The sequence below is a fragment of the Pempheris klunzingeri genome, chromosome 4 (assembly GCF_042242105.1).
Source record: "Pempheris klunzingeri isolate RE-2024b chromosome 4, fPemKlu1.hap1, whole genome shotgun sequence".
Classification (NCBI taxonomy): Eukaryota; Metazoa; Chordata; class Actinopteri; order Acropomatiformes; family Pempheridae; genus Pempheris; species Pempheris klunzingeri.
Window position 1 is genome coordinate 25,502,433 of NC_092015.1, and position 27,870 is coordinate 25,530,302.

The 27,870-nt window shown below is 43.4% G+C and overlaps 1 protein-coding gene across 1 annotated transcript in view; it reads left to right on the top strand.

Moving 5' to 3' along the window:
* Window positions 1–1,604: 1,604 nt before the first annotated feature.
* LOC139199588 (unconventional myosin-Ic-like) overlaps window positions 1,605–27,870 on the top strand; it is a 58,053-nt gene continuing 31,787 nt past the window's right edge. The window contains exon 1 of the mRNA XM_070828636.1: window positions 1,605–1,694. Coding sequence (XP_070684737.1) covers window positions 1,605–1,694 — 90 coding nt within the window. The remainder of the gene's footprint in view (window positions 1,695–27,870) is intronic.

Here is a 27,870-nt window from a genome sequence, read left to right on the forward strand (position 1 = left end):
AGTAATTAATGGATAACAATGTACATTTCAGTAACACGTTTGAAAATAATTATCTTCCTTCCTGTTAATCATCTTGCAGTCCATAAAATGTATCTTGGGACCCCTCAAGAATATCCTAACTTCTAGTTTGGGAGCCACTGCTCTACAGCTGTCTTTTCTTTGGCCCCTTTGTTGTGTGGTGAGGCCACATTTCTCCCCAAAAGTCTGGATTAAATGCACATTGCACAGTGTGTGTCAGTAACTGAATGTGTCCCACAGTGCTGACAGTGAGCAAACAGGAATGCAGGGAGAGGTCTGCAGTCATCAGACGGGTCAGGAAGGTCATTCAAATGATGTATGTTTGTCCACCAGACTCAACCTGTCTACACTGTCACAAAGACAGAAATGTACGGCTGCAGTCACTCACCCCTTCAGTGTGTGTGTGTGTGTGTGTGTGTGTGTGTGTTGAGTGTCAAGGCCCTGATTAGTCTTGTCCTTGAGAACAGGAAGCGCAGTGCTACGGGAGCACAAGCACCCTTATTTGTTTGCAGAGAGTGTGTGCACACGCGTGCCTCTTGCTCGTATATCCTCAGGGAAGCTCAAGTGAGTTCCGTAGTCCACACACACCAACACACACCTACGTCACACGTACACTTAATCTACTGGGCGAGTACTGGGAACGTCTGAGGCAGGATGCTGGGTCCAGGAGGAAACCCTGTTCAGACCTGCCCTGTGTGTGTGTGTGTGTGTGTGTGTGTGTGCCATGTTAAAACTTAAACTTAGGCACAGTGCCATCAATTACTTAATAGGAGCTAAAGGGAAACAACCAGATGAAACAGATGGGTGATTCCTAACCAGGGCTACTTGTACCTCAGGAGTTACCTCTAAAGCTCTGCAAGCACACACTGAAGTCTAAAAACAACAGACAGTTCAAACGGCTCAAATAGTTTGCTGAAAGTTATGAATAAACGTTAAAGTTCTATTCCACCAGCTGAGGCATTACATACATCATGGCATAATAAATCAAGACACAAGAGGGTTTACGACTACCTGTGAGCACACACACTTTTATCTTCCCATGCGCGCGCACACACACACACACACACACACACTCCAGTAAGACAAAAGACACATATCCTCTGCATGTGACATCCATCTCAGGCCAGGCTGGGCTCCATATCCTCCCCATGATCCTTCAGCTAGAGAGGCAACATCCTCTGGCGGCAGCGAAGGGGAAGCTGGCTTCACTGTGACTCTCCGCTCTGCAACAGGTAACACCCCAACTCCAAACCTCTGTACCAATGCTCGACATCTGCACTCACCGCTCTCTGCTTTATGATCTTCATGTCAGGCAGTAACGTTTCTCTGTCAGGTGAGCGCTTCCATGTAGAAGATGAGGTATTTCTCTTCATGTGCATGTTGGAGAGAGATTGATCATCTACTTCCACGTCTTTCTGGGAAGAGTGCAGGTCTCTAACAGCTATGTTTTTGCATGATACTCGTCCAGGCACATCGTGTTTCTACCGGACCTAAGGATTTGCCACCAGACCAGCGGGGGGAGGTGTAATAGAAGCAACAGCACCGAACAAGAAAAGGGACAAGGACAAAACCAGAAAAAGTGAACCATGATGGAACTGAGGATCCAGCTGATCCCAACAGGGGAAATCATCCTTCCTCCAGGGAAGAACGGAGAAAACTACTGCCACAGCTGCAAGGTCAGTTAGTACAGCATGGCCAGGTCTGAGGCCAGATCTGGGGTCAGATCTTTCCACTCGTCTTTCATTCTGATTAGTTTTATGCAGCTCAGTGGGTAGAGACTGATGCTGATGCAGCAGAGGTTAAAGGGTTCATCTCCCACAGGGATGAGGCTGGGAAACATTTGCATAATTTAAGAAGTGTAAATTGCTTCTACAGTCTGTCATGTGAATTGCTTGGATAAACCAGAGCAGATGTGGTTTGTAAATAAGTTTAAATCTCGTTTGGCTCTGAGCGCTGCTCTCAGAATCTTAATGAGCAGCACTCATAGTTAATTATACATGTAAAATGGGCTGTGGACTCTTAATAGTACAGAATGTGATACAAACACTTATTGACCTGAATATGGGATTTATGCAAAGTCCATGCAACAGAACTAGATCAGTTACAGACATCAGTATTGTGGAACATTACTAAGAATGCTGCTGACCAGTGTTTAAACAGAGCAGAAGAGGGCCAATCTTTAAAGAGTCCACAGCACATAAGATATCATTTCCACATTAAAGGTGTCGACCCTGCAGCACTCTTTGCATTTCAGGGTTTAAATATTTATTTGTTGGTGAGTTTCTTTATTCCTACTAATAACCTGGCAATCACAGACAATTTGATGTCACAGTGAGATATTTTCAGTGCAGCTGCATTTGAGTTTGTTAGCAGAAACTTATCAAATCAACGGTAAAAGTGTTAGTGTCCCACAGAATGACCGGGGTCAGTATTCACACTGGAGGAATCCTTTAGAAAAGAAGCAGAAATACTGATTTCTGCAGCAATGTAACCTCGACAGAGTCAAACGCAGCCACACAGACTGCTGCATTTTAAAGTTGCTATATTCAGTATTTTTACTGATCAAATATGGAACACGTTTTGTGGAAAGGGGTGTCCCATAATGATGAACCCACAGAGAATTATCACTGCTCTCCTGTTCTTCTCTACGCTACACTTTGTTTTAGCATCTTTTAATTTGTTGTTCTGGTCTCGCCGCTCTCATCAGTATCACGTTAGCCGTATTAACTCGAGAAGTGACAATGCACCCAGACCTCACACCAAAAGCAACAACAGCCGAGGTTGAAACGGCCATAAGCAACCTCTAGTGACCGTGGTAATTATGATGGGAGAAAGTCAGGCGATGTATAGAGAGCGACCAAGTCCACGTAGATGGGATGTTGGATTGGACTGATGGGTCAAACGCAGGAATTTCCCCCACGTGCCACATGTCAAACTAAAAGTCAGTGTTGACTTATTTTAACTTGTACCAAATGTAACTTTTCGCATTCTTTACGTCACGTTCATAAGGAAACTTAAGTTACGTCACATCTGTAACTAATGTGGTAATTTTAAGCCAAATCATAATCTTTTTCCATCCCTAACCAAGTAGTTCAGGTACCTATACCTAACCAAACTGCAACTGTTTCACAGCATTAAAGTCACGTACACAATTTAAGTCATTTGCTTGTTTGCGGGTGGACATCTGTCCTATGGAGGGTGCTGAAAACATTCATAGAAGTTTCTTCGGTAGTCACTTGATATCAACCTATTCTGTTGTTTCGGTATGAGGATGTGTTGGATAATATGTCAGTGTGTTAACAGCTTATTTCTGCTGCCTCAAAGTGACAAAAACTCTGTAATGGTGGTTAAGTAACAGGCAGGGCCACAGATACGCCCCGCTCTGCGTGCTGGAATTAGAAAAGACATTGCTTTGAAAGATTTTGACATGATAGATACTTGATGTTGTCTTGTGTAGGAGGGCAGTAATAAAGACAGCTGGTGTCTAATGTCTACATATATGAAGTATCTAAGGAATGAAGGGAGGAGGCTTTTTAAAAACAGTCTTCCCGTGGTATACGGCACCATTTGGTACAGTAAAGCGTGGGCTGACAGGATTAGGATGTATAGTGAGAGGAATGTGGTTGATGCAGCCGGCTGTGGGCTGGTCAGTGATGATTGGAGAGGTGTGGAATGCACTGTAGCCTGGACGGGAGGAAACGACAAAGACATTCCAGTACACAGCTTCATTTTTACCCTTCCCACATTCCTCCAAGGTCAAATCACCCTTCGTCTTTGGAAATCTGTGCGTGTCAAGCTTATCTATTGTTTACTAACCGTTATTAATTTAATTGTGTGGCTATGTTCTGGCAGAGGTTCCCGGTTTTGGTGCCACAGAAGCGGAGTGGGAAGGGTGAGGAGTCAAGACCGGCCTCTCTGTCCAGTACAGCCTGTCTGTCTAACATTGCCTTGTCAACAGGATATGACCTGTGTGTATGCCTCTAAGAGTGTGTGTGTCAGCGAATGCCTTTGGTGGTGGGCTGTCCGAGGCTGAGTCGACCACTCCCCCCTCTGGCAGTGCAGCCATATTACAGTGACAGCTGACCAGCTGCTGGGGGTCACCTTCACATGTTACATCACATAATGATAATATCTTAAATGATAGGGAAGGCCGCTGTGGACTGTCTGTCTTTCTCTCTCTCTTTCTTTCTTTCTTTACATGCAAGCTGCAGTACACTGACTTTGTTATGAGGTCATGACCTCAATATTTTTAGCTTCAGGTTTAACAAAACATTTGCATTCTACACATTGTGGGTATTTTATTGGCTAATTGTTTGTATTCACTCATTATTTTAAAACGTGACTTCTTTTAGACCAGAAAAAATAAGAAACTGATTTAATAATTCAGTTTACCTTAATCATATGAAATCTATCCGGGCTGTTCACTGAATACAGAAGCTACAACAATAATATTAACTTTGTAAAAAAGAAAAAAAGGGATCTGAGGGTTGAATTTATGACTCCGGCCGTGCACGGTGCAGGAGGGGCTGAGTGCTGCTGTTAAACAATCTCTCATATAGGATCTGTCAGGCTGATACTGTGAATTCTAGGCAGGGAAACACTGGTGATACCGTCTCTCTTGTCTAAGGGACCACACCTTACTGAACCCTCCAAAGGGTCGTTCAGACTCTTTTACAACTTTACAGATTTTAGTTATGAACTTAAGATGTGATAAGTCAAAACTGATAAACACTTTCCAGGTCTAAACTGTCACTCATTACCTCACCCTGTTCTTACTGGTGATGGACCTGTCCTGGAGGAGGAGGCTGGGCTCTGCTGCAGGGAGGAGCTCTGCACTGTGTGGTGCAGTGGCGGCTCCGCAGACGGTAGAGGGTACGAGATCTCTTTGAAACTGATATCACTAGTTAGGAGAGCAGATGGACGTAACCGTGGCGCTTAACAATATCACTGTAGTGTCATTTGCAGCTGGTCTATAGTGGCAACACCCTGCATTGAAGAAAAATACGAATTTGCATCAATGCCGCCAGACTCCGTTCACATATTTGATTATTTAAATGACGTTTTACAGCTGTACTCGCCAGAGTCAGAGTTAGCAGTCAGTTAAAAGTTTGTTTTTTAAAAAGTGTTAATGGATGCCGATTTCCCCTGGATTTGCTGACTTGTTTGAGGCTTTAACTTGTGCTCAGTCAGGTGTGTCCGTTTGCAGATTAGGACTCAAAAAATAAATGGCTACATCTTCGAATACAGTTTGGCGTTTGCGTGTGAGGGCCAGGTTGTTCTTCTCCTCACTCATGAAAGGTGTCCGTGTATTATTCCACTTTAGCCCAGCACAAAGCAGCTTTGTCAGAGAGCCTGGCACGCTTTAATTCATCTAAAACCTGGGGAATATTTCCACAGGGCTGGTCAGAGCATGGGAAGGATAGGGGGGGGGGGGGGAGACAAGATGATATCGTGGCTGCCTGCTTCTTTGCTGTTAAGTGTTTGAAGAGAAAACAATGACGCCATGGCGCACAGCATGGCTAAAATAAACCCCATCAATGTGCAGGAGCTGTGGGATGTGTTCTTGGTGAACTTCCTGGTGTCACGGGGCTGCGCTGCCCCTCACTGACAGAGAAGGAAGGGGGGGTGAATTTCCACCCCAGTCACTCCCACGGGGGTCTAAGGGGAACAAAACCACACAGTGACAGTTTTTGTTCCATATTAACACCATCCTCCACCAACTCACCTCTGAGATTCAGTGTGACTAATGTGTGGCACCATGACTGTGGAGGAGCTGAGGCTGCAGGCAGAGTAGTGACTGAGCCCACGGTGGGAGCGCTGGTCCGGACTGGGAGCGGTGGGAGGGTCAGGAGGGACCCGGCAGGACTGTGTCAGTGTTACTGTAGCCTGCGGTACCTTCAGGCAGACACCAGTCTGACACTCAGCGGAGGCACTGATCCACAGACATCCACTCACCGGTGTGTCTGGACGGCTACACCTCCAGGAGAGAAGGGGGACTTCTAGGACGACTTAAACCCGGTTGTTTTAAGGTATGTTTGACGTTAGTAACACCAAGCTTACCCAACGTTACAGCGCATTTTACTGATGTTACAGTTGCTAACCGTTAAGTTTCGCTCTCGCCCGCGCTGTCTGTAATGACAGGGGTGTCGTTTTAGTTACAGTTGTGACATTTCGGAAAGTTTCTGCAGAGTGATTTGTGACATCGCAGCATGCTTGACTGAGTGCGCTGAGAGCCCTGATGTGTACCATATGGAGAACACGCTAGGCCAAAATCCCATTCAAAAATATGGCAATTTAACGCTGTACAGCTTGTTGGCAACTCATTTTCTCGGTAAAGCATACTTTAAGACATTTGACTAATCAGCGAGAGCCGCTGTTAAGTTCTGCTTACGTTCAACCTGTCAATTTTGTATTACTTTGACAATATTTAAGCGTTTATGCTCCAACTGTACCGCGAACCAACACCGTAAAACTAGTTTCCCACCATTTAAGTGTTGAACTGTGGGGCGTTAGAGGATATCGTGAAGTGCAGCGGCCAAGTGCAGACATTGGAAACTTTCTTTTAAATATAGCGTTGTATTTGTTCGGCGTGTGCCGGTTTAAAGAATTAATGCTAGCTCTGACAGTGTGTTCCGTTTTGGTGACCGTTGGCCAGCAAAGACAAACATATCACATTTCTGATATATTTTTGAACGAAGTTTGGTGCAACGTTTTCTCCTTGTGGCGCCGGTGACTTGGCTAACTAACGTTCATTGAAGGCAGTGTTGTGGACGTAGCCACGTACTGATTTGGCGTGAAGCCTACAACTTGAAATCCCTCAGGCTGGGGTTGCCTTTTTATAGAAGCCAGACAGACACAGATTAAGATAGTTAACTAAATAGCTAACCTCTCTCAGCATATCTCACCTGTAGGTACAAAGCTGCTGTAAAGTCACTAGATGTGTCCCTGTCAACAGAGGGATGTTGTTGTGGTGAATGAATGCTTGGTAACCATCTCCATAGGAAGTATACATCACCACTAACATGAGGGCAGTTTCCCATCCAGCAGTGTTCAGTTTGCTAAAGTTGTCTGTGCTGGGTATTTCCCCTGTAAGTATTTCTCAGACTCTAGTAGAGAAAGTGTCTCCACCACTAAGGCTTTGTCAGCATTCCCATCCACCTGTTAATGTGTGTGTGGCTTCTACATGATGTAAACACAAGAGGAGCACCTGGCGTACAGGGTAACCTGGTGCCCAAACATGAGAGCATGTGGTATTAACAGACCAGAAAGCTCAGCATATGTTAAGACTGAACCCATTTCTGTGGGATGCTGCAACTGTCATGAATGATCAGATATGCTGACGTGGGATTGGTAGTTTCACGTCCTGGTTGTCCCACCTTTCTTTCCAGCTGTACTTATTGGTTTAGCATGATCTGCCACCTTTTATCCTGATTATGCAAAGTAGAGCACATTAGGAGATTGCACATGGGAATTGAAACCAGAAGAGAGATGTGTGACAATATGAGTAAGCATGGGCAGCATACTCAGAGGTCAGGGGTCAGGCTGCTTAGAGCAGCTGACCTGTTGCTTCAAGGTCACCTGGAGGGCAGGACCTCCCAGCATTCCCTGGCTGCCTGCAGCTGCCACCAAGCGGACTGTCACCCTGCTGTGAGTTTGGTTGAGTTGTAAGCTCCTTTAAATGACAGCTTGTTATTGGAGATGATTGGCTTTGAAGCAGGGCTGCAGAGTAGCAAAGACAACCGTGTGAAAACACTGGCCAGCACACGCTGTTCATTTTCACCTATCATGTATTGGTCATCGGTGGCTCTTGAAGCAAATGCACAGTGCGCAGCGTTCAGCATGCATGGTCTGCACCATTATCCAACTTTGCACAAGACACACATCAATATGTGGTTGTCAATACATGTTTCCACAGCAGCAGCCCCCCCTCCACCATATATACTCCCTGGTGACATTTAGCTGCATTTTCCATTGGACTTGGCACAGATGCTTTAGGATTTTTCCCTCAGTGCTTTGCTTCAAACCTTTTTTTAATCTTGATGGGCTGGGCTTTCAGTGATATTTCTGGTCTGTGGCTGTCACAGAGTTGTGGTGAGAGTGGTGTTGGGTAGTTTGGGGTTAGAATGAGCTTTTACCCCAAATGTCAGCCTGCTTCTGCACGGTTAGGCATTATCCCTTTGGCTCTGTAGCAAAGACACATTGCTTGTCATATAGTTTTGTATGTATTTTAGATGATTGAGGTATGTAATGATCATTAAAGCTGATGAGTGTCTTTTGCCCGGATAGACATTTCATTTGAGGATCCTTGAAGGTTTCACAGACTGAGGAGCCGGTTGATTTATTGGCCCTGGCCTGCTGTTTGACTGCTTATCTGATCAAATACCAGTCTGGCTTTGCCCCCATTATTTTGGTAATGTGTAGACTCCTTGACGGCAGATTACATACCTTTTTGTTGAAGTAGTAAACCAGTGAAATACATGATACATTATAGTGAAATCCAGTGTACTAGGATAATCTTCCCATAGACCTACTTTGAGAGCTGCTGCTCTCTGTGTTAGCGGAGATAGGAACTGCTGTTGACAGGCAGGGTGAAGGTTTGCTTTCCTGGTCATGTAGTCTCTCAGCTGCATGTGGCATGGATCCTGGGAGGAACCCATAGGATACACCTGACTGCCTGGCTGTTAGCCAGACCTCCACCATCACCTCTGCAACAGGAAAGACTCTCACGCATGCACATGCATTCACATCGTCTCATGTACTTGAACTGTGTTATAGGAAGTCCTCGTGTGGGATTTATTTCCATTTTATGACCTTTTAAGGTGAACCTGTCGTATCAAACTGGTGGATATCAACAAATGGGCAAGGCTGCTAAAGATACAGTTGTCATGCTAAATGAAGTTTACACCACATACAATGAAAGAAATGGGCAAAACACTCCGCCACCACTGCAGAGACTGGGATTCAGTGACAAGAAGTGGTATGTCTGGCTTGGCAGCCTGCATGATTGGTTTGTGAAGCTGGCCAGGGATCATGACCTTGCAACTTCCGGGTTAATTAGGCCGCCTGCATTAGGAGGGTTTGTTGTTAGGCATACTGGTGGCTTTTTCAAATATCAGATATCTTTCATCATCCACCACCATTGCTGTTGTCTACCTGTAACGCAGTCCCACTTGGCAAAACAGAGCAATCTTCCTGGGTAGTTTTAATATTGTTTTTACTTGTGTTTAAAACATATTGTGGAAATGATTTAAAGATGTTAACAGAACAGTTCAATATTTTGGGAAATTAGCTTATTTGTCTGTATCTTAACTTTGGTTTTTGAATCGCTCCACTGAGCAAGATGCCATGTAATAAAAGGCTGAATCTGTTATCGGTCAGAGCCAGGCAGGCAGTTTCCCCTCCTGATTCTAGTCTCTATGCTAAGCTATGCTAAGCTAAGCTAACCAGCGGCTGGCTGTTGCTTCATATTTAGCGAACAGAAACAAGAGTGTTTTTCATGTTCTCATCTAACCTTCAGCAAGAAAGTGATCGTGCATATTATTTGCAGAAAATGTTGAAATATTTTTCCAGAGGCTATGTACATTATCTTACAGTTGGTGAAGGGACAGAGCAGGGAAGAGCAGGAGAAAAGCCTGCAGCGGTACTATAGACCAACTAACTGCTCATTTGCACAACTCCATGTATAAGTTCAGTCATGGGTTATACAGCTGTTCCTCGTCATGCACACACATTAAGCTAGACATGCCTAGTTTAAAAACTGGCATCTGCGGCTACAGTTTGAAGCCAGCGTTAAGATAGGGTCAGGGCTTTGGACATTTTGCTCTGAAAACATTAACTACAGATATCACAGCAGACTAAGCCCGGAACAAAACTGATAAAGTCCTAATGCAGCAGCAGCAGTTTGCAGTTCAAATTGTATTCATGGCCTTTGTACTCATTTCTTAAGACACCAAGGGCTGAATCAAGGGTTGGGTTGCTGAGGTTATTAAAAATCAATTTTATGTCTAATTCTGATGATATTAAAACTTTTGAGACCAGTGTCGGCAAGTTTATCTTTGGATCTAACACTCCTTTAGTGCTTCACTGTTTCCTGTGAGACAGAACTAGAGAATGACCCTGAGATGACTCAACTATCAGGCTGAGTGATAATTGAGTAAATAAAATGAACTTTAGTGTGTGTGGGAGGTTGCTTAGATGATGACTAGCACTGATAAAAATGGTTATATGGGAAGTCAGATATCTGGATGGGAAAGTTTTGGAGACATCGGACAGGAATGGCTATTAATCCGTGTTATTGATCCAGGCTGACAGCAGAGGCGCAGATGCGCTGCATGACGAGACGTAGCCTTTGCTTCAGAGTGTGTTTCACTATTTGAGGGCATGTTTGTCATAAGCCGAGATATAGTGCGGCTTAAAATAGGCACTCAGTCCACTCACTTTTCTGTTCTTTAGCACACTCCCACCCTTTTTTAAACTAATATTAATTATCACAAGTAATGAGCGTTACTCTCTTCACTGTTGCAGCGCCACTTTGCAATTCAGGTGCATTTTTACATAATGATCTTGCCTAGTGGAGCTTTAAAGGGAAACTTTGCTGATTTTCAACTGGCTTTGTGTCATTACAGCTTGGGTAGTGCATGCAAATGAATAATGTTTAACTTTCCTCCATGTTGCCCACACCCAGAGCTCCCTGGGCATTTTCCGGCCGCAGAGCTGTCGTAAGAACTACAGATTGTACTTCAGCATTTTTTATCTTCCCGCCATTTTGATAGTTTAATGTTGGAATCAGACATTCCGGGCTTAGACAGCCCAGTTTTTATGAAAATACCACCTTTCCAGCTGTAGAATAAATCTTTAAATGTCTCAGATGGCAGAGAGTGTTGATGCAGAAACACTGAGTGAGAGCATGCATCTGGCCATGACTCAGACGATGTGTTACCTGTATGCTGATGACTCACAGACAGTCTTGGAGGGTGTGTGTGTGTGTGTGTGTGTGCGTGTGTGTGTGCCTGGTTAGTTTTAGCCCACTGCTGTGGGCAGCTGCTTTAGCTTTTCCATGTGATTCTTTCCCACATCCCAAAGTGAGTCCAGCGGTAGAGCGAGCCCCGCCCCACTGGGAATAAACGTTATGAGTGACTGAGCTCTGCGTCTCCTCAGTGTTACAGCTCTGAGTGCTGTGGGACTGGAAAGCAACCTGGAAATGAGTCAAAATCTACCCCAGCATCCACTGAATTGGCTGAGAAGTCCTCCAATGACTCTATGAATAAATGCATTTTTTTCATTTTGCTGCCAATAGTTTAGATTCCTTTCAGCATCTTTGACTTGAGGGAACTATTTAGGATGCAGGCGCTTATCTGTTTGTGTAATAATCCTGTGGCACCCAGTAGCTCCTCTGGTACAGTGTGTGCACCATGTGTCAGGCTGAGTCTTTACTGCAGCTGCCAGGGCCTTTTGCTCCATGTCAGCCTCCCCTCTCTCCCCTGCCTTTCCCGCCTCTCTTTACATAATACAACAAGAAATTCAGAAAATATGATGAAGAAAATACTAAAATACTGTTTCATTGTCCCCTTATCAGTTGAGAACAGAACTGCTCATTCACGTTTACTTATCACAGTGCTGACTAGCTCACTTCCTAATCCTGTTCCATCCGACACTCTCACACACCCTCACCTGCACGCCATCACTCGGATTAACCAGATAATACGAGATAGCCGCTAATCCCATTTCATCTGCTCTTGCACATCCTCGGGTCAGAAGGAGTGGACCTCTGTGGTGCTTGTGTGTGCTGGAACATGTGCTTCTACATCTCTGGGTCACTTTAGAGGATGTTCATGTTTAATAGGTTTCATTTAAGGCTGTTGTAACATTCTGGGTGTCTTTAGAGCACCACTAACAAGGACTAAAGAGTATCTCTCTCTTATTTTCCAGAAACCTACTGGAAATTACTTAAACCCTTAACCCCATGTACAAAAACGGACCATGATGTTTATTTGAATTCCCATTAATGTGAGTCATTGTATTCTAGCCCTGCTTCCCACACATGGGGTAGGTAAGTGGCCTAAGGAATAAACAGCTACTCACCTTACCCTGATAGTGTGCAAAGTAAACTGTATATTCTATCCCAGAATAGTCCTGTGACACCTGTACATGTTAGTGAGCAAAACATTAGGACTACCTTCAGTTATACTGTCATACTCAATTGTGACTTGCATGCCCTGAATGAAGGGTGTGTGTTCAGCTGGGAAGGGTTGTGTTTTGTACACTCAGTGTGTGTGTGTGACCATCCGTCCTCCGTGATCATCCGTCCCTGTAATCACGGCAAACTGAGCTGAGCCTTGTGGATCCTGTACTCTATCATAGCTGTAGTTATTACAGCTCCTGCCCTGTCTACCTGTAACTGTTTCCTAACTCCACTGTCGGTGCTGGGTCACACCCACTCTGCCTGTTTGCTGTGATATGACACCAGAGGCAAATCTCAGTGTTTGTTGAAACAAGGGTGCATCTGGTGTTTCTTTCTTTGTGTGTGTTTGTGTTGGATTGATGAAAAAACCTTGGAGCACATTTTAAGGCCGCCCGTGCTCGAGCAGAATTCACTAAATGAATTCCTGTGTTACCCCGCCTACCCAACTCCTTTTGTACTAAGATAATCTCTAGTTTTCCTATTTTTAGCTAACTCCATATCTCAGTCGTGGCCAGTGTCATCAAATTGGAGAAGCGAGGTAGCGGTACAAGGGAGAGAAAAGGGTGGACTATGATAGATGGCATAAAATGAGCTTGAATTAACTTCCAGACAGTTTACTTTTCCCTGCCGGTGACTAATAGTTGCCATATCAGGAATTTTTCTCCCAATATATTGGGATCTTATCAGGCAGGCTATGTGTTATGTGTATACAGTTACGTGTCACATTAATAATTATGCCACTGAGCTGTGGAAAGAAACTTTGTGCCACGACTATGGTGACAATACAGCAAACATTGTTGTTTAAGAATACAAAGGCCTCCTCTCTCACTCAGTACCTTTTGTTAACCTTTAACCGAGTCGTTCCACAGAGCTTTGATAATGTCAGTACGGTACGAGCAGGTGTGGCCTTGGATCTGTGGGAGAGGGCGGGAGGGAGAGGGAGGAGTAGCATGGAGGAAGAGTTGGGGGTGGTGCAGTAGGAGGTATGTGGGAAATGGCAGAAAAGGTGGTGCATAAACAACTGGAGTGTTGTGAATGTGAGAGAACAAAAAGTAAATGTGGCATGAAGCATAGCCAGATACCAGCAGCAAAGAACACTGAAAGCAGCCTACAGATCCTGAAGGAATGCAAACACAGTCAGTGAATGAGATTAAGATAAGTGGTACACACTAGGCTTTGACTGAGGTTTCTGATACTGATATCTACAGCAGCAATATTCACGCATTCCTTGTCTTTACTTGCTCGCGGCCATTGAAGGTGAACGTATGCCTACATGTATCCCAGCATGCATTGAATGTAAAGCAGAGTAACATCCTAGACGAGTGAGACAGCTGAGTGTGAAGGACAGACCGTCCATGCTGCCATGTGAAATCCTTGTGAGACCACCGTGCAGTGCGGTTTATACATTTTAGCTCCACCAGAAGGTCAAAGTCTCACTTGTTCTGTGAAGTCCACACATCTACAAGATGGTTTGGCTCCCACCTTTAAACAGACATTCATGGTTTCCAGAGGTTGAATCCTACTGATGTTTGTGATTGCCTGACTTTACTATAGGTCCACATCTTTGGTTTTGAGTGAAATGTCTCAATGAATATATGAATAAATGGATGGGCTGCCGTGAGATTTGCCACAAATTCATCCTCCTTTCAGGATGTGTTGTGATTACTTTGATGATCACCTGACCTCAGCAAGCGCCATCATCAGATCGAAATTTCACTTTGTCCAGTACTGTACATCAGCCTCACTTGTACTTGTTTATTGCTAATTAGCAAATTTTAGTGTGCTAGCACACTCAACTGTTGTGAACATGGTGCTTTTCATTAGCTTGTTAGCAGCATTAGCATTTAGCTAAATTAACATTTAGCTCAAAGCACAACTGTACCTGCTTTCCTAGAGGAGCTGTGTTAGTCGGACAAACTTACTGGGAACACTGTGTCTATATGTTAAACCCCATAGGACACCAGGATTTCACAGTTGTTTCCTAATTAATGTATTTTTATCCTCAGCACAGCTGTGAGCTGCATGCCTTCCTAACAAAGACAAATAATCAAAGCTCACTATCTAGCATTCCACAGCACATTCCACCCTGCCCTGCCTGACTATGACAAGTGGTTAGATGGAGTTGTGAGTGTTGTGTTGTGAGTGTCTCTTACTATATTAAACAGTTAGAACAATTGTTCTTTCATATCCTTCCTTCGGGGGATTAAATTTCTGCAGGCGTGGCACAGAGGTGAACTTCACCTAAACCTATCTGCTTATTCTTTGGCTGTTACAGGTTCTGTAAATCACCGGTCCTGTACATATAAGTACAAATAAGTACAAATTTCAACATTTTTATTTATTTACAACTGTTTTCACACCACACATAATAAAATCTCCTCCCTGCTGCAAGCATTGTCTGCTTCAAGTTTTGAAAAGTATAACCACACGTGCTACCGTGTCTGACTCGCCATGTCTGTAACTATGACTTGAACAAGCTGCAGGGGTGACGTGGCCTCGCTCTTTCTTTTTTCCTAATGTATACTCTAGCCTACTGCCTCACTCTGACACTCTCACACTGATTGAGTGTGAATTGCTACTCAGTAGTATCAAAGTAATTTAGTCAGTTCCCAGTCCGAAATCCATCCCAAGTGAAAATCAGTTTGTTTTTTTTATCAGTGCCAAAAAATCAAGGTGTGATGTTTAGCATTTTAACACTGGATACATGGGAAATGTAGTCTTTCATTTGAATCACCTACAGCATCCTTGACAGCGATGATGTGTGCAAGGCCTTTTTTTTTCCTCTGCTGTGATTTTACTAGAAGGTGTGTGTGTGTGTGTGTGTGTTCCAGTGGACACTTGTGGATGAAAATTAGAAGTAAAGTCAGAGTTAAGCATTGGTTTGGCTGAAGTTTGTGTACTTGGAGTATATGGAAGATCTCCTCAGCATAACGAAATGAACACGTGTTTGTGCCCGTAGAGCAGTTGTGTGTATATTTTCTGTCTCAGCAGCCCAGCCCATAGTAATAAATCTCTAAGGAGAAGATTCCGAAGATGTTCCAGGGAACTGTGTGTGACCAAATTGCTGAGCTAACCTCTTGTGTTGGGAGAGGGTCTGTGTTAAGTTACTCACCCCAGAGTTCAAGCAGTTCACACTTAAGTTCTCATCCATTTGTCTGGTTTAATGTAGGTGGATGCTGACATGTCAACAGTGCTGTAATGAGAAGCCGATGGCCTCCCAGGAGCCATAGCTCCAAACTGCCACACACGCTTTCTTTTAACATTTTTCCATCTTTCCAGCAAATACTCATCCTGCCCCTCTCCCTCCCCCACACACCTCATTCATTTGTTGCAAGTATAGACAGCTGAGCACTTTAATGACTCTACTGTGTGTGTGTGTGTGTGTGTGTGTGTGCAGTCAGCTATAGATGTCAGCTATGGGGATGACAACAATCCTGTCCTGTTGCATTTAGATGGAAGAAGATGGCTGCTGAATGTTATCTGAAAAGTAAAAACTGTGAAAAAGAAAAACAAAGGCAAAAATACAAGTAAGAGCAGCTCCAAAGTGATGTCATGATGTAAAGGAACCGATCTATGCTATTTAGAAAAGTCTGTCTGGAGTGCCTTAGTAGCCAAGTGGCTGGGCAGGGCGTGCCACAGTGACTGCATGATCAACTGCAACTGTCGCCGGTTCGATTCCAGTCGGCGATTTGTTGAATGTCGGACCCCTCTTTCTACCCTTTTTCCTGTCTTTGGCAAATAAAGGCAAAAAATACAGTGTGTACATGTTTGTTGTAATCATCTGCTTTAGTTATGTCCTGCAGCCCAGCTGTTATTAATGTCTAATCAGCAAAGAGGAAGTGCTTGGAGTAAACAGGAAATTTACTGTTTGGGAATTTAGCAGCTAAATTCAAGCTGCTACAGTTTCCATAAAATAACTGCAGAGTGGATCCATGCTGACAGGACCAAATGTCTCAGTCAGCCAAATCTAATGAAACACTTCCACATTTACTTTGTGCAGTCCAAACATTATTGACTGTAAGTTGTTTGGTGGCACGTAAGGGGGGGGGCAAGAGAGGAGAAACAGAAGTTGAAGTTGCAAAAATGATAAGTTTAGTTATAAAAGCCTTCTAAAATAGCCCTGACAGGACAGTAAAATTCCATTAAGAGCCATTTTATTTCAACCATTATAGGCAATGTCACAAGTTTCATCTTTCATCATATGTGTGACCAAATACACTGATATATCTGCTTCCCAATATCCATTATTAACCCAAATACCAGGCGTCAAAAGTTCAGCGTGGTAATTAGCATTGGTAGAATGAGCCTATATCAGAGTCTGTTGTGCTGGTTTGTATCATGGGCTGGGCTGGCCAGCACTGTTTTAACCTACAGATAAAGTTCTTCTCCATATAAGGCCTGCTGGGTATAAATAAGAGCGGGAGGCCCTCTACCCACTGGGGAGGAGAAAACAGAGGAGAGATGCGGAAGAAAGGGCACAAGAGGGGAAGCACCAGGAGATAAAGACAGAGTAGAGGAGTAGCAAGACAGATATGTGTTGGAGGTAGAAAGGGTGGGAATGGGGGTTGAAAAGGTTGAATGCTCCTAATGTTCTGAGTTCCTTTTCAGCAAGTCACCACCTGCCCTGTTGGTCTGGAAGGGCCTGTCGGGTGTGAGAGAGCAGAGTGTGTCTGTGTTTTCTATTCCCTCTGTGTCTGCATACGGGCCAAGGCAAGAGCAAAAACACAGCTTAGACTGCCAATGCAAAGAATCCATCAAGATTTATTTTATTTATTTGTCCGCACACCGTTCTCCCACTGTTTTCCTTTACTTCTTTATCACTGATACTTTTGTAGCCTAGCACTAGCACTGTATAGACATATATAAGAGTGTAAATAACAATTTAAATCCCCTATGTGCAAGATCGGATCCTTTCTGGCGTTGGTACCACCCAGAAAGGACCTGAATCCTACGCTGAGATTAATCATATATTAGAGGATGATAGTGAATTTTTAAAGGGCGTAATAATAACAATGGCTTGGAGCAGAAAAAAGCCAAGAGCTGATCAGCTGGTATTGCTCCCCACCCACAACCCTCCTTCTCCCAGGTACACAACAACACTGGGGCACACCCTGCCACACACACACACACACACACACACACACACAGACAGTGTCTGAATGTGACCACCCATTAACATATACAAGAAAGTATATAAAAAAATGAGCAGAAAGTGCTCAGTCTGAGACTTAATTCAAAGCTTGGCCAACAGAAGCAAAACAGAGTGATTTGCCTTGAAACTGATACATTTGTGAAGCTGCATGAACTCCTGAGTTACCTGCATAATCTGGCCTGTGTGCTGCAGTTGGCTTCCAGGGAAGATGGCCTGGGAGCCAGGCAGTTTGCTGGTGGTTTTACAGAGAGAAGGATGAAGTTGTCGGAGGGTAAAAAAACAAGTTATGGACTTGCCAGGGCTGGTTGCCAGGGGTTAGCAAACTAGGCTACAGGTCTATTGCTCTTCCTCTCTCCACGCGAAATATGCATGACTGGTGAAGGCTGCTCAGCTGTTGGCCACTGTTGGAAACAAGTTCAGTCATAACACTTGTTTGCAAAACATTCTATTAGCCAAACGGCATCATCAGTCAACCTCTGTCATATACAGATCACACCACTTCTCACCGTGTTGTCTCATTTTTATACAAACAAAAACTTTTGTAATTAGAATAAAGATGGCACAATCACATGGACAAATGACATAAAGAAAAGACGTTTTGCGCAGATCAATATGAGGACATGCATGTTTTTATATAGACAATTCATTCAATAATCAACAAGTTTCAAGCAAAAATGCAAATAAAACTACTGTTCAGCTACTCAAATATGCAGATGTCCTGCGTTTGTGTGTTTTATATTTTGTACATTGAATATCTCAGGGTTTTTAACTGTTGGTCATATAAAAAAAACAAGACATCTGAAGGTGTGACCTTGAAATCAGAAACTGGGGTGCAGATTTTTCACTACTCTCAGACCTCTTATAGACTGAATTATTAAGAAATGAACAAAAAACTCAACAAAGGTTGGTCGATAATAAAAAGAATTGTTAGCTGGAGCCCTGCTGTCACAGTGCCCATATTAAGGTTTTGCATGGAATGCTGGAGCCACTGATCCACCAGATAATGGATGATGTTCTGTTAGTTAAATACTGGGTAATTTGACCTCTTGCCAAAGAAATATATGGAATCCAGTATTTGATTCATCATTTAAACCTATGCCTATCGTACTGTGTCATGTCAACATGTCTGCCGTGATAATGTCCATTACAGTGAATATGGTGTATATGAATGTATAGAACCACTTCTGTACAACTATACTCACCATGAAGTGTCAGACCTGTTGACCTCTTTCAGTGGCTGTAAAGCACCCCATGTTTAAAATAGGGTTTGTATTTAGAGCACTGTCTTTGGGATTAGAGCGTCATGTCAGTCTGCAAGAGAGCTGGTACCAGCTTTCATTCATCCACACAGAAATCTGTCTCTCTGAAAGATTCAACTGAACCGCCAACTCAGTTCAGCCCAGGATTATGTCTTTATGGAAGACGCTAGACACTTTAGGAAATGCCTGCATGACCATAGTGCTGCCACAGTGGAAAAGTGGGTGTGTATGTGTGTGAAGGGCAGGGAGTGTCTCCATATTTGGAGTGTGTGTGTGTGAACTGAAAAAAAAAACAAACTATAGCCCAGTTTCCCTTATTACCTTAATTTCAAGGCTGCTGCTTTACTCTTTTGTCCGTCGGTCTCACATCTGTTCACAGTGGAAACATCTCACTCTGCTACGGTCTAGTACACATGGACACACACACACACACACACGCTCACACAGACACACAGTGTGGTGATTCAGTTAACCCAGAGCCGTGAGGGCAGCAAGAGAGAGGAGCACTAAGTAGGTTGCATAGAGAGAGAGAAACAGGAACAGTTTGACTGAGTGTATTTGGCCTCTGGGAACCCCCTTGTGTCAATAAAGGGCTGGGCCACCATGAGCTGACAGACCGCTAGTTATGTCAGAAAACACACACACACACACACACATTCAAACTCATTTAATGTCTTAATGCCTCCTTACTGTGACACTTTCACCATCTGTCACCAACTTCCTGCCTCTCATCCTCTTTCTTGATACTTCTCTTTCATCATATTTCTCTGTGTCGTCTTGTCTCTGTTCCCCAACTCTTGTTCGCCGCCCACATGGCTTGCATTCTTTCGCTCTGACATCACAGCCGCCCTGCGCTGCCATTTATTTTTTTCTCTTCTTTTTTTGTCCAACTTTGGTCCCATGCCCATGTGTCAGCCCTGGCTCTCTCCCTCCCTTCCCTATTTGTTTAAATACTGGCAAAGAACTGTCCAGGTATGCTGATTTGAAGGCTGATGCAGGACTGAAGCAAGCGATTATTGATACCTTGCACCGATGGGCGAGTGTAAAAGATTAGAAGAGTGGAAATTACGAGAGGAGAGTGAAGGTGATAGCGTGGGAGAGAGGGAAAGGCAGGAGATGGTGATGGAATGACACTCTGGTTAATGTCAGGATCTTGTTTGGATCAGTGTGTTTGGGTTCGTGGGGGATACGTGTAGATTTACAGAGACTTTGAGCAGACATTTCATGGTTCAAAGCAGCAATTTGAGACACTTTGTATTTTCTTTATTCTTTGATTTGTAACCACAGGGGTTAAGGTTTGATCCCTCTCTGGCTTTTCTCTCACAACTCACACTGACAGTTATATTCCACTGCAAAGAAAGGCCAAAAGTTCATGCAATATTTTTTGTTAAAGCTATTGTAATGGCTTGTATTAGCACAGATTACCAGCCTGGCTTTCTTGTGGTGGAAGAACCTGCGGCGTGTCAGGAAGAAAACCAGGCCTTCTGGAGTGTAACAGTAAACAGAAACAGCCAGACAAAGACATGCGAGGAGGAGTGAATAGAGATACAGAATAGATGTGTGTAACTCGTTCTCCTGATGCTTTAGAATTCTTAGAGTGGTGCACAAAACTTGTCATTCATGATACTTTTCACTTTTCAGCTTTCCAACTGATACCACTTCTTATTTCCTTACTTTAAGTAATGCTCCTTTTATTGAGCGTTGCATCAAGACCCCTAAACCAGTGCTCTACCAGGGACGGGGTGTCCTTGGTAGAATACAGGACAATCTCTCATCACATAACAATCAAATTCCCCCAAAACTAGGTGTGTTCCTTTAACCTAATTCAGAGCTCAGTGTGGAGGAGCAGACATATTGCTTTTGGTTGGAAGCCAGCTGTAGCGTAATTCTGCCCAGTGGGACTGAGGGTTTAGATGACATGTATGTTGTAATAGAGACGGGTGGAGTCGTCCTATGGACTGTGCTTTACTGCCAGTGTTCTTATAGAGGACATTACTGTAGAGGGGGGGTTTGTTTTAGCTATTTTTTCATTTTCCCATCTTGTCTGAACCGAAGATGTGCTAACTTGTATTTGCTATCATCGCTCCATGCCAGGCTGATCTCCCTGACACCAAAGATTATTTTGGTTTATGTTGCCTGACTGGTGTTACTGCCTGGTATATATCAGCATCCTTAATGCCTGGGATTTGGGAGCCTGATGAAACCTTTACTGCATAGGCTGAAAATGAACCGTGCAACCTTGCAATCAAGGGTGTGCTCGACATGATGCAACAGTGCAGCTCTGATGGAGAGCTCATCCCAAAAGCCTGTAAGTCATTTTATAGCTATGGCAAGGCTTTCACTGGTTTAGGATATTTAAGACTGATGCTTGAAGCTGCTTGTAGCAGATACTGGATTTTCAGTATTCTTTAACTTTTATTTACCAAAGAAAAATCCCACCAACCCCCAACATATGAATGTATTTATGAAGCTAATGAGGCATTAGAGCTCCTCAATCAGTCCTAGTTTAAGTTGCCCTTAACACAGTGTTCTTTATCAGAGTGCTTTGTGTGTATCCTGGAGATCTTACAATTGTGCTGAGTGCATTTCCTTCCTCATAAGCTCACCCAAAATAGCAGTTTCTTAGTAGTATTCTGTGTATTTAGTGTATTTCATATTGTCCTTTGTTGGCGCATTGCTATGTCTCTCAGCGCATTACAGCTAACAACAGTTGATCAGTGGAATAGTGTGAAACTCGCAGCAGGATGTGAGTCACATTGCCCACATGCTTGGGCAGCACGTGTCCTCATGCCCACCCATAAAAAAACTGCTCTATAGCACCAATAGAAGTCAAAATCTCCACTGGGCACTTGGTTCAAAAAGCAGGTGAAGCTTAGAGGTGTGTGTGATGCTGGCTGGTGATATTTAGAATCCAGTCCAATTTATTCACCTTATTCTCTCCCAAACTGATTCAGATTCCCGTTCCCCTACGTCAGTTCAGATGTCAAATTAAGATCTGTAACCAGTGCTCTCCGTTTACCTCCCTGGTTAGAACTTATTGGAATCACTTTTATTTAAGGAAACTTGAGGCCAGGCATTACTGTGGCCAGATGTGATCCATTGTGATTGAATCAGTGGAACAAATGGCGGAATTATTGAATTTGATGACATTGACAAAGAAGCTTTAAACTGTAATGTTGGTCTGTGATAACCTGTACCCAGTCAGCTGAACTTATGGTCCAGTGTATGAGATCAACATATTTACTAGTTTAGTGTGTTACCAGGGGAAATCCTCTGTCTTCAGTGCTCGTATAACACCTGATTAATAACATTTGGTATGAGCACAGTGTTTGACGGAATTGAACTGAACATCCAGGATGTGTATGACATGGAAACTGATGTTGTGGCATGTTGCAATGTGGGTGCTCTGGGGGGCAACCCTCCATGTGTGGCAGCAGCAGTTGGAGCTGCTGTAGACGTTACTTTTAGTTACACTTTACTTTAGTTGCATTGTAATTAGTTGCCCCCCCAGACAAGATGGCGCACAATCAAAGGTAAGATCACATATTCTTTAGCTGTACTGACTAAATGCAGATGAGCCTTCTACAGGTCAAGTCGCACAGTTAAGTGTGGTAGCAGCCTTTGATAAATGTGGCACAGTAGTGTGGCAACATGGTACATGATGACACATTCCCAAACCTTGTTCTTGGACCATATAGGAATTGGATGGATGGATAAAACACAAGATAAGACTCTGCTGAAGAGGAAGTGAGAGGGGAAAGAATTTAAGGGGAGGGGAACAGAGAAGAGGGAGCGGGAAGGGAAAGTCAAGTTCTCATTTCTGATTTCCCACGGAGTAGAAGTCACATGCGTTTCCCTGAAAGTGGTCAGTGGGATTTAAGCTTTTTTTCTTCCCTCAGTATAAACAACATGATGTTTAGTTTGGTGTTTTCCCCAAAGTGCTGTGTGTGTAGCCTGTGTGTGAGTGTGTGTGTAGCCTATGCTTGGAACAGGTAGGAAGCATATTCACTTTTTATGGTCTTTATCAATGACCTAACACACCTACAAAACCTTATTTTGGATTATTTGGTAAACCATCATTAACACAACCATTAACCCTTCACTGACGTTAAACCTGGACCCCATAACCACACTCCTCTTGACTAAAGAAAATAACACATTTGAATCACTTGCTTTGGCCCTGCTGGCCAAAAGGTTAAATATGGCACCAGAGCCTGAAGTTGAAAAGCTCCCCCGCTGTCCAAATTGCTGATATAAAACAATGTTTGCAATGTTTCCATGGCTTTATGCCCCTCATAGAGCTTTTATGTCATATCATTTGTAGCCTTAAGGCTATAAAAGACAGATTGAATGTGCTGTATTGTACCCTCAGCTAGTGTGTGTGGGCAAGTAGGCCTGTCAGGCATTATGTGGGAGGAGAGGACAGATCCTTTATCTGGTACCACTGAATTATGATGATAATTAGTTGTTCTGTGTAATATACAGTAGTGTGATTTGCCCCCTTACAGATTCTTTCTGTTTTTACTTAATTGTCACACTTACATGTTTCAGATCATCAAACCAATTTTAATATCAGACATAGATGACCTGAGTAAACACAAAAAGCAGTTTTTAAATGATGATTTCATTTATTAAGGGAAAAAAGCTGTCCAAACCAACCTGGCCCTATGTGAAAAAGTAATTGCCCCCTCCTTGTTAAATCATGAATTAACTGTGATTAACCGCATGTTTGAAAGCTGAGTTCGATTTCACTAGCCACACCCAAGCCTGATTACTGCCAGAGCTGTAGAATCAAGAAATCACTTAAATAGACAACATGAAGTAGGCTGAAAGATCTCAAAATGCAACACATCATGCCCCTATCTAAAGCAATTCAAGAACAGACAAGAAACAAAGTCATTGACATCTATCAGTCTGGAAAGGGTTACAAAGTCATTTCTAAGGCTTTGGGACTCCAGCGAACAACAGTGAGAGCCATTATCCACAAATGGAGATAACATGGAACAGTGGTGAACCTTCCCAGGACTACCGGCCTACCAAAATGACTCCAAGAGTGCATCAACGTCTCATGCAGGAGGCCACAAAAGAACCCCAAACAACATCTAAAGCACTGCAGGCCTCACTTGCCTCAGTTAAGGTCAGTGTCCATGATTCAACAATAAGAAAGACACTGGGCAAAAATGGCCTCCATGGGAGAGTTCCAAGGTGAAAACCACTGCTGACCAAAAAGAACACAAAGGCACATCTCACACTTGCTAAAAAACATCTTGATGATCCCCCACACTTTTGGGAAAATATTCTGTGGACTGACGAAACAAAAGTGGAACTTTTTGGAAGGTGTACGTCCCGCTACATCTGGCGTAAAACTAACAACATAATACCGACAGTCAAACATGGTGGTGGTAGTGTGATGGTCTGGGGCTGCTTTGCTCCTTCAGGACCTGGACAACTTGCCGTAATTGATGGAACCATGAATTCTGCTCTCTACCAGAAAATCCTGAAGGAGAATGTCCGGCCATCAGTTCGTGACCTTAAGCACAAGCGCACTTGGGTTATGCAGCAGGACAATGATCCGAAGCACACCAGCAAGTCCACCTCCGAATAGCTAAAAAAAAACAAAGTGAAGGTTTTGGAGTGACCTAGTCAAAGTCCGGACTTAAATCCAATTGAGATGCTGTGACATGACCTTAAACAGGCCGTTCATGCTCGAAAACCCTCCAATGTGGCTGAATTAAGACAATTCTGCAAAGAAGAGTGGGCCAAAATTCCCCCACAGCGATGTGAAAGACTCATTGCCAGTTATTGCAAACGCTTGATTGCAGTTGTTGCCGCCAAGGGTGGTACAACCAGTTATTAGGTTTAGGGGGCAATTACTTTTTCACATAGGGCCAGGTTGGTTTGGATAACTTTTTTCCCTTAATAAATGAAATCATCATTTAAGAACTGCTTTTTGTATTTACTCAGGTCATCTTTGTCTGATATTAAAATTGGTTTGATGATCTGAAACATGTAAGTGTGACAAAAAAGCAAAAACAGAAGAAATCTGTAAGGGGGCAGATACTTTTTCACACCACTGTATTTGTTTGCCTCTTTTTCATTCATTTATTCATATTTATGCGTTTCTGTTCCAATCTATGTAATGTCCACTTCACCTTAAAGAGTTAACTCTGGATAGAAGTGGGCTAACAAAAGTGGATAAGAAAGGGTTAAAGTCTGACAGCTGAGCAGATACTGGTGGTCAGATACGGCCCCTCCTTCCTCCAGCTCAGCACAAATATGCTGCCTCAGCATGAGCCTGCAGAAACACACACTCACACACACACACACCTTTACAGTGTGTGCATATGCCAGCAGTCGGTTTGAGCCAGAGACATTAGCACAGGTGAATAAACGAGGGAATCCAGTTGATATGTCGGGTGTTTAACAACTGCACAGCCCTCTATCTGCTCTTGTATCTTTGACTATTTCCTGCCGTCTGTCCAGTGTGTTCTCACGCAGGGGTGAGAGAGAGACGCACACACAGACAGGAGGAGAGGGAGAGAGAGCGTCTGGAAAACATTACTCAGATTCCTGCAGCAGGGGCTCTGATTATACTGGCAATGGAGAAAGAGAGAGAGGAGTGGGGGGTGGGGGGGGGGGTATAAAAGGTTTAATCTGTGACACACTGAGCCTAATACAAAGTGTGTGTTTTCCCTTGAGCACTCTGAGCATGCAGGGAATTGGAGATGGAGTTATTTTCAGGCATTTTGATGTCTACCTCAGCAAAAGCCTAATGGTACCTTATGGAGTTTCATTTAGATGGGTGTGACCAGTAGAGGGCAGTGTGAGAGACTGTGTGTGTGTGTGTGTGTGTGTGTGTGTTGTTTTCCGAGGGTGTCTTGTCCCACATTGTCCCTGTAGTGCCCTTTATGAGACATGGAAGTTATACCTGCTGTCTGTCTGTGAATGACTGTGAAGAGATCCAGTAGTCAATGAAAACGGGGTTCTTTAACCACCACCAGGTGCCATTTTGTAAAGATGCTTTGCTGAACTGAAAGAGCCATAAATGACGTGTTTTTGTCTGAGTGGAGGAGCTACAAGCAAGCCTGAACTGAATGACCTTTACCAAGGCTTTACCTGAGCTACATGAGCCTCAGAGCTGACTGAGGGGAAACTGATATGATCACAAAGTTGATGGCAAATGTATTCATTGTTGTTCAGTGGTGAAGACCTGAGACCTGAATGGGTGTCAGTTGATGTTGAAGCACTGAAAGGAGTTAAAGTGTCAGGTAAAGTGTAAGTGGTAGAGGTATTTAACTATTAAAGTGTTAAGGACACTCAAAAAAACACGTGTAAGCAATGAAAGCTGTTGAAATGTTGATGTATTAACTGCAAGACCCTTGAATAAACTTGCAGTCCCAGCAAGCGCCCCTTCTTTGGATTTATGGGTGTGTTCCCTCTGATGAGCAGGAAGGGGGTCATCCTAATGAGGCCTATAAAACCTGGCTTTCCTGCTGCTGCTTTGCTCTTTGAAGCTGCAGCTTGTGGAGTGTTTCACTGTAGACCAGAATGCCCCAGTTTGTCCGGCATGAGGAACTCTTGAGGTCTCTAATGCCTGAATCCTGTCAAAAATAGTTCATAACTGTCCATAAACTTTATTTCATCTTTTTGAATACCTTGTATTTCAATGAAAGGAGATGCTGAACTTGATACTAAAGACACCCATGTTTTATACCCATAATCCTTTGTGTTTTTGATGTTGGAGCTGTCAGTGTTTGTTATTTCTGTCACACCCCTGACAAATTACCATGCAGTGTTCTTGAAAAGAGAATATAACAGATTTTTCATGCATCTAGGTACTTAAATGGAATAGTTTTATATTTTGGGAAATGTGCTCACTGGCAGTATAGGATGAAAATGTTAAATATATGTTAAATATAAACCTACGGTTTAAAAAAGTCCAGCACCTAATCCCCCACACAGAGCAACCTGCCGTTTCTCTGAGGTTTTTGTACAAATTAATCAACCAAGACCTTTGGACAGATCCAGGTGAGCCGTCAGACGTCAGAGGAGACATGATATGGTATCAGTCTCCTCATCTCCTCACCGCAGGTCATTCCTCCCATCAGCCATCAGACTCTTTAACGTCAGCATCACTGGCTGATGTTAATACACTGAGAAACAGTCCATAGTCACTACATGGTAGATGATTGGCATTGTTTTTTTCACTCATCATCTCATACACATCTCCATACTGTACAGTTATGTTCATAGTGTAAATATTTATTTATTCTCATTACAATTTATATTTATTTACTGTTGCTTAGTTTTCTACTGTTGTTTATTTTATTTCCTTTCTCTCTATTACTGCTTATCTCTGCTGCTGCTGTAATATGTAAATTTCCCCCTATGGTGGATCAATAACATCTATCTAATCTAATCTAATCTAATCTAAATCTTGGCTAGAAAGCCAATAAACCGCCTAAGTTCAAATGTCACTCTCAACTCAACAAAACAATAAGTCGACATCCAGCAACAAAACTTCCAATAAGCTTACAAACAGCTGATTTTGAGTCTCTGCCTTCGAACAGATCACCAGGCTTCAGACTCATTAATGTCCGTGTATTAGCCCAGCTACTGTAGTGGAAACTTGTCGTCCTCTTTGTTCTCAGAAACACACGCCCGTTGCCTGTAAGATGTCAGTTGTTATTAGTGTTAACAAGCAGATGCATTAGACTGCTGAGGCCTTTGATCTGCAGCGAAGCAGCGCGTATGTGCAACACCGGTCTGGAGTAATTATACTCCCAGTAATGATATCGGACTAATGATGGTAATGATGGTCTTTGTGCGTGCATGCATGCAAGCATCATTGTTAACATGTATGTGTGTGTGTGTGTGTGTGTGTGTAGCATCAAGAGCTGTATTTATGACAGTGGGACTCTCGGCTGCACGTCTGGTTTCTGCTTCAGCTTGTAAATTTCAGAGCAGGGAAACCAGGGAGTGAAGAAAGAGAGGAAAGGGAGGAGGGAAGGAAAAGGAAACTCTTTGGGCTCAAATAGATGATTATTTATTGGCTCATGCTGCATTTACTGCTTAAGAGTTTCCCTTTTTCACACAAGTACGTTCGGACGCACACACTCTTTACCCCTTTACCATTAGGACTCATTTTTCCCCTCTCATCCTTTTTTCTCTCCAGGGGTGGTTGGGGCCAGATGTGTGTGTGTGTGTGTGTGCATGCATATGACAGGAGACTTGTTGGTTCTTTTATACACTCTCCCTTC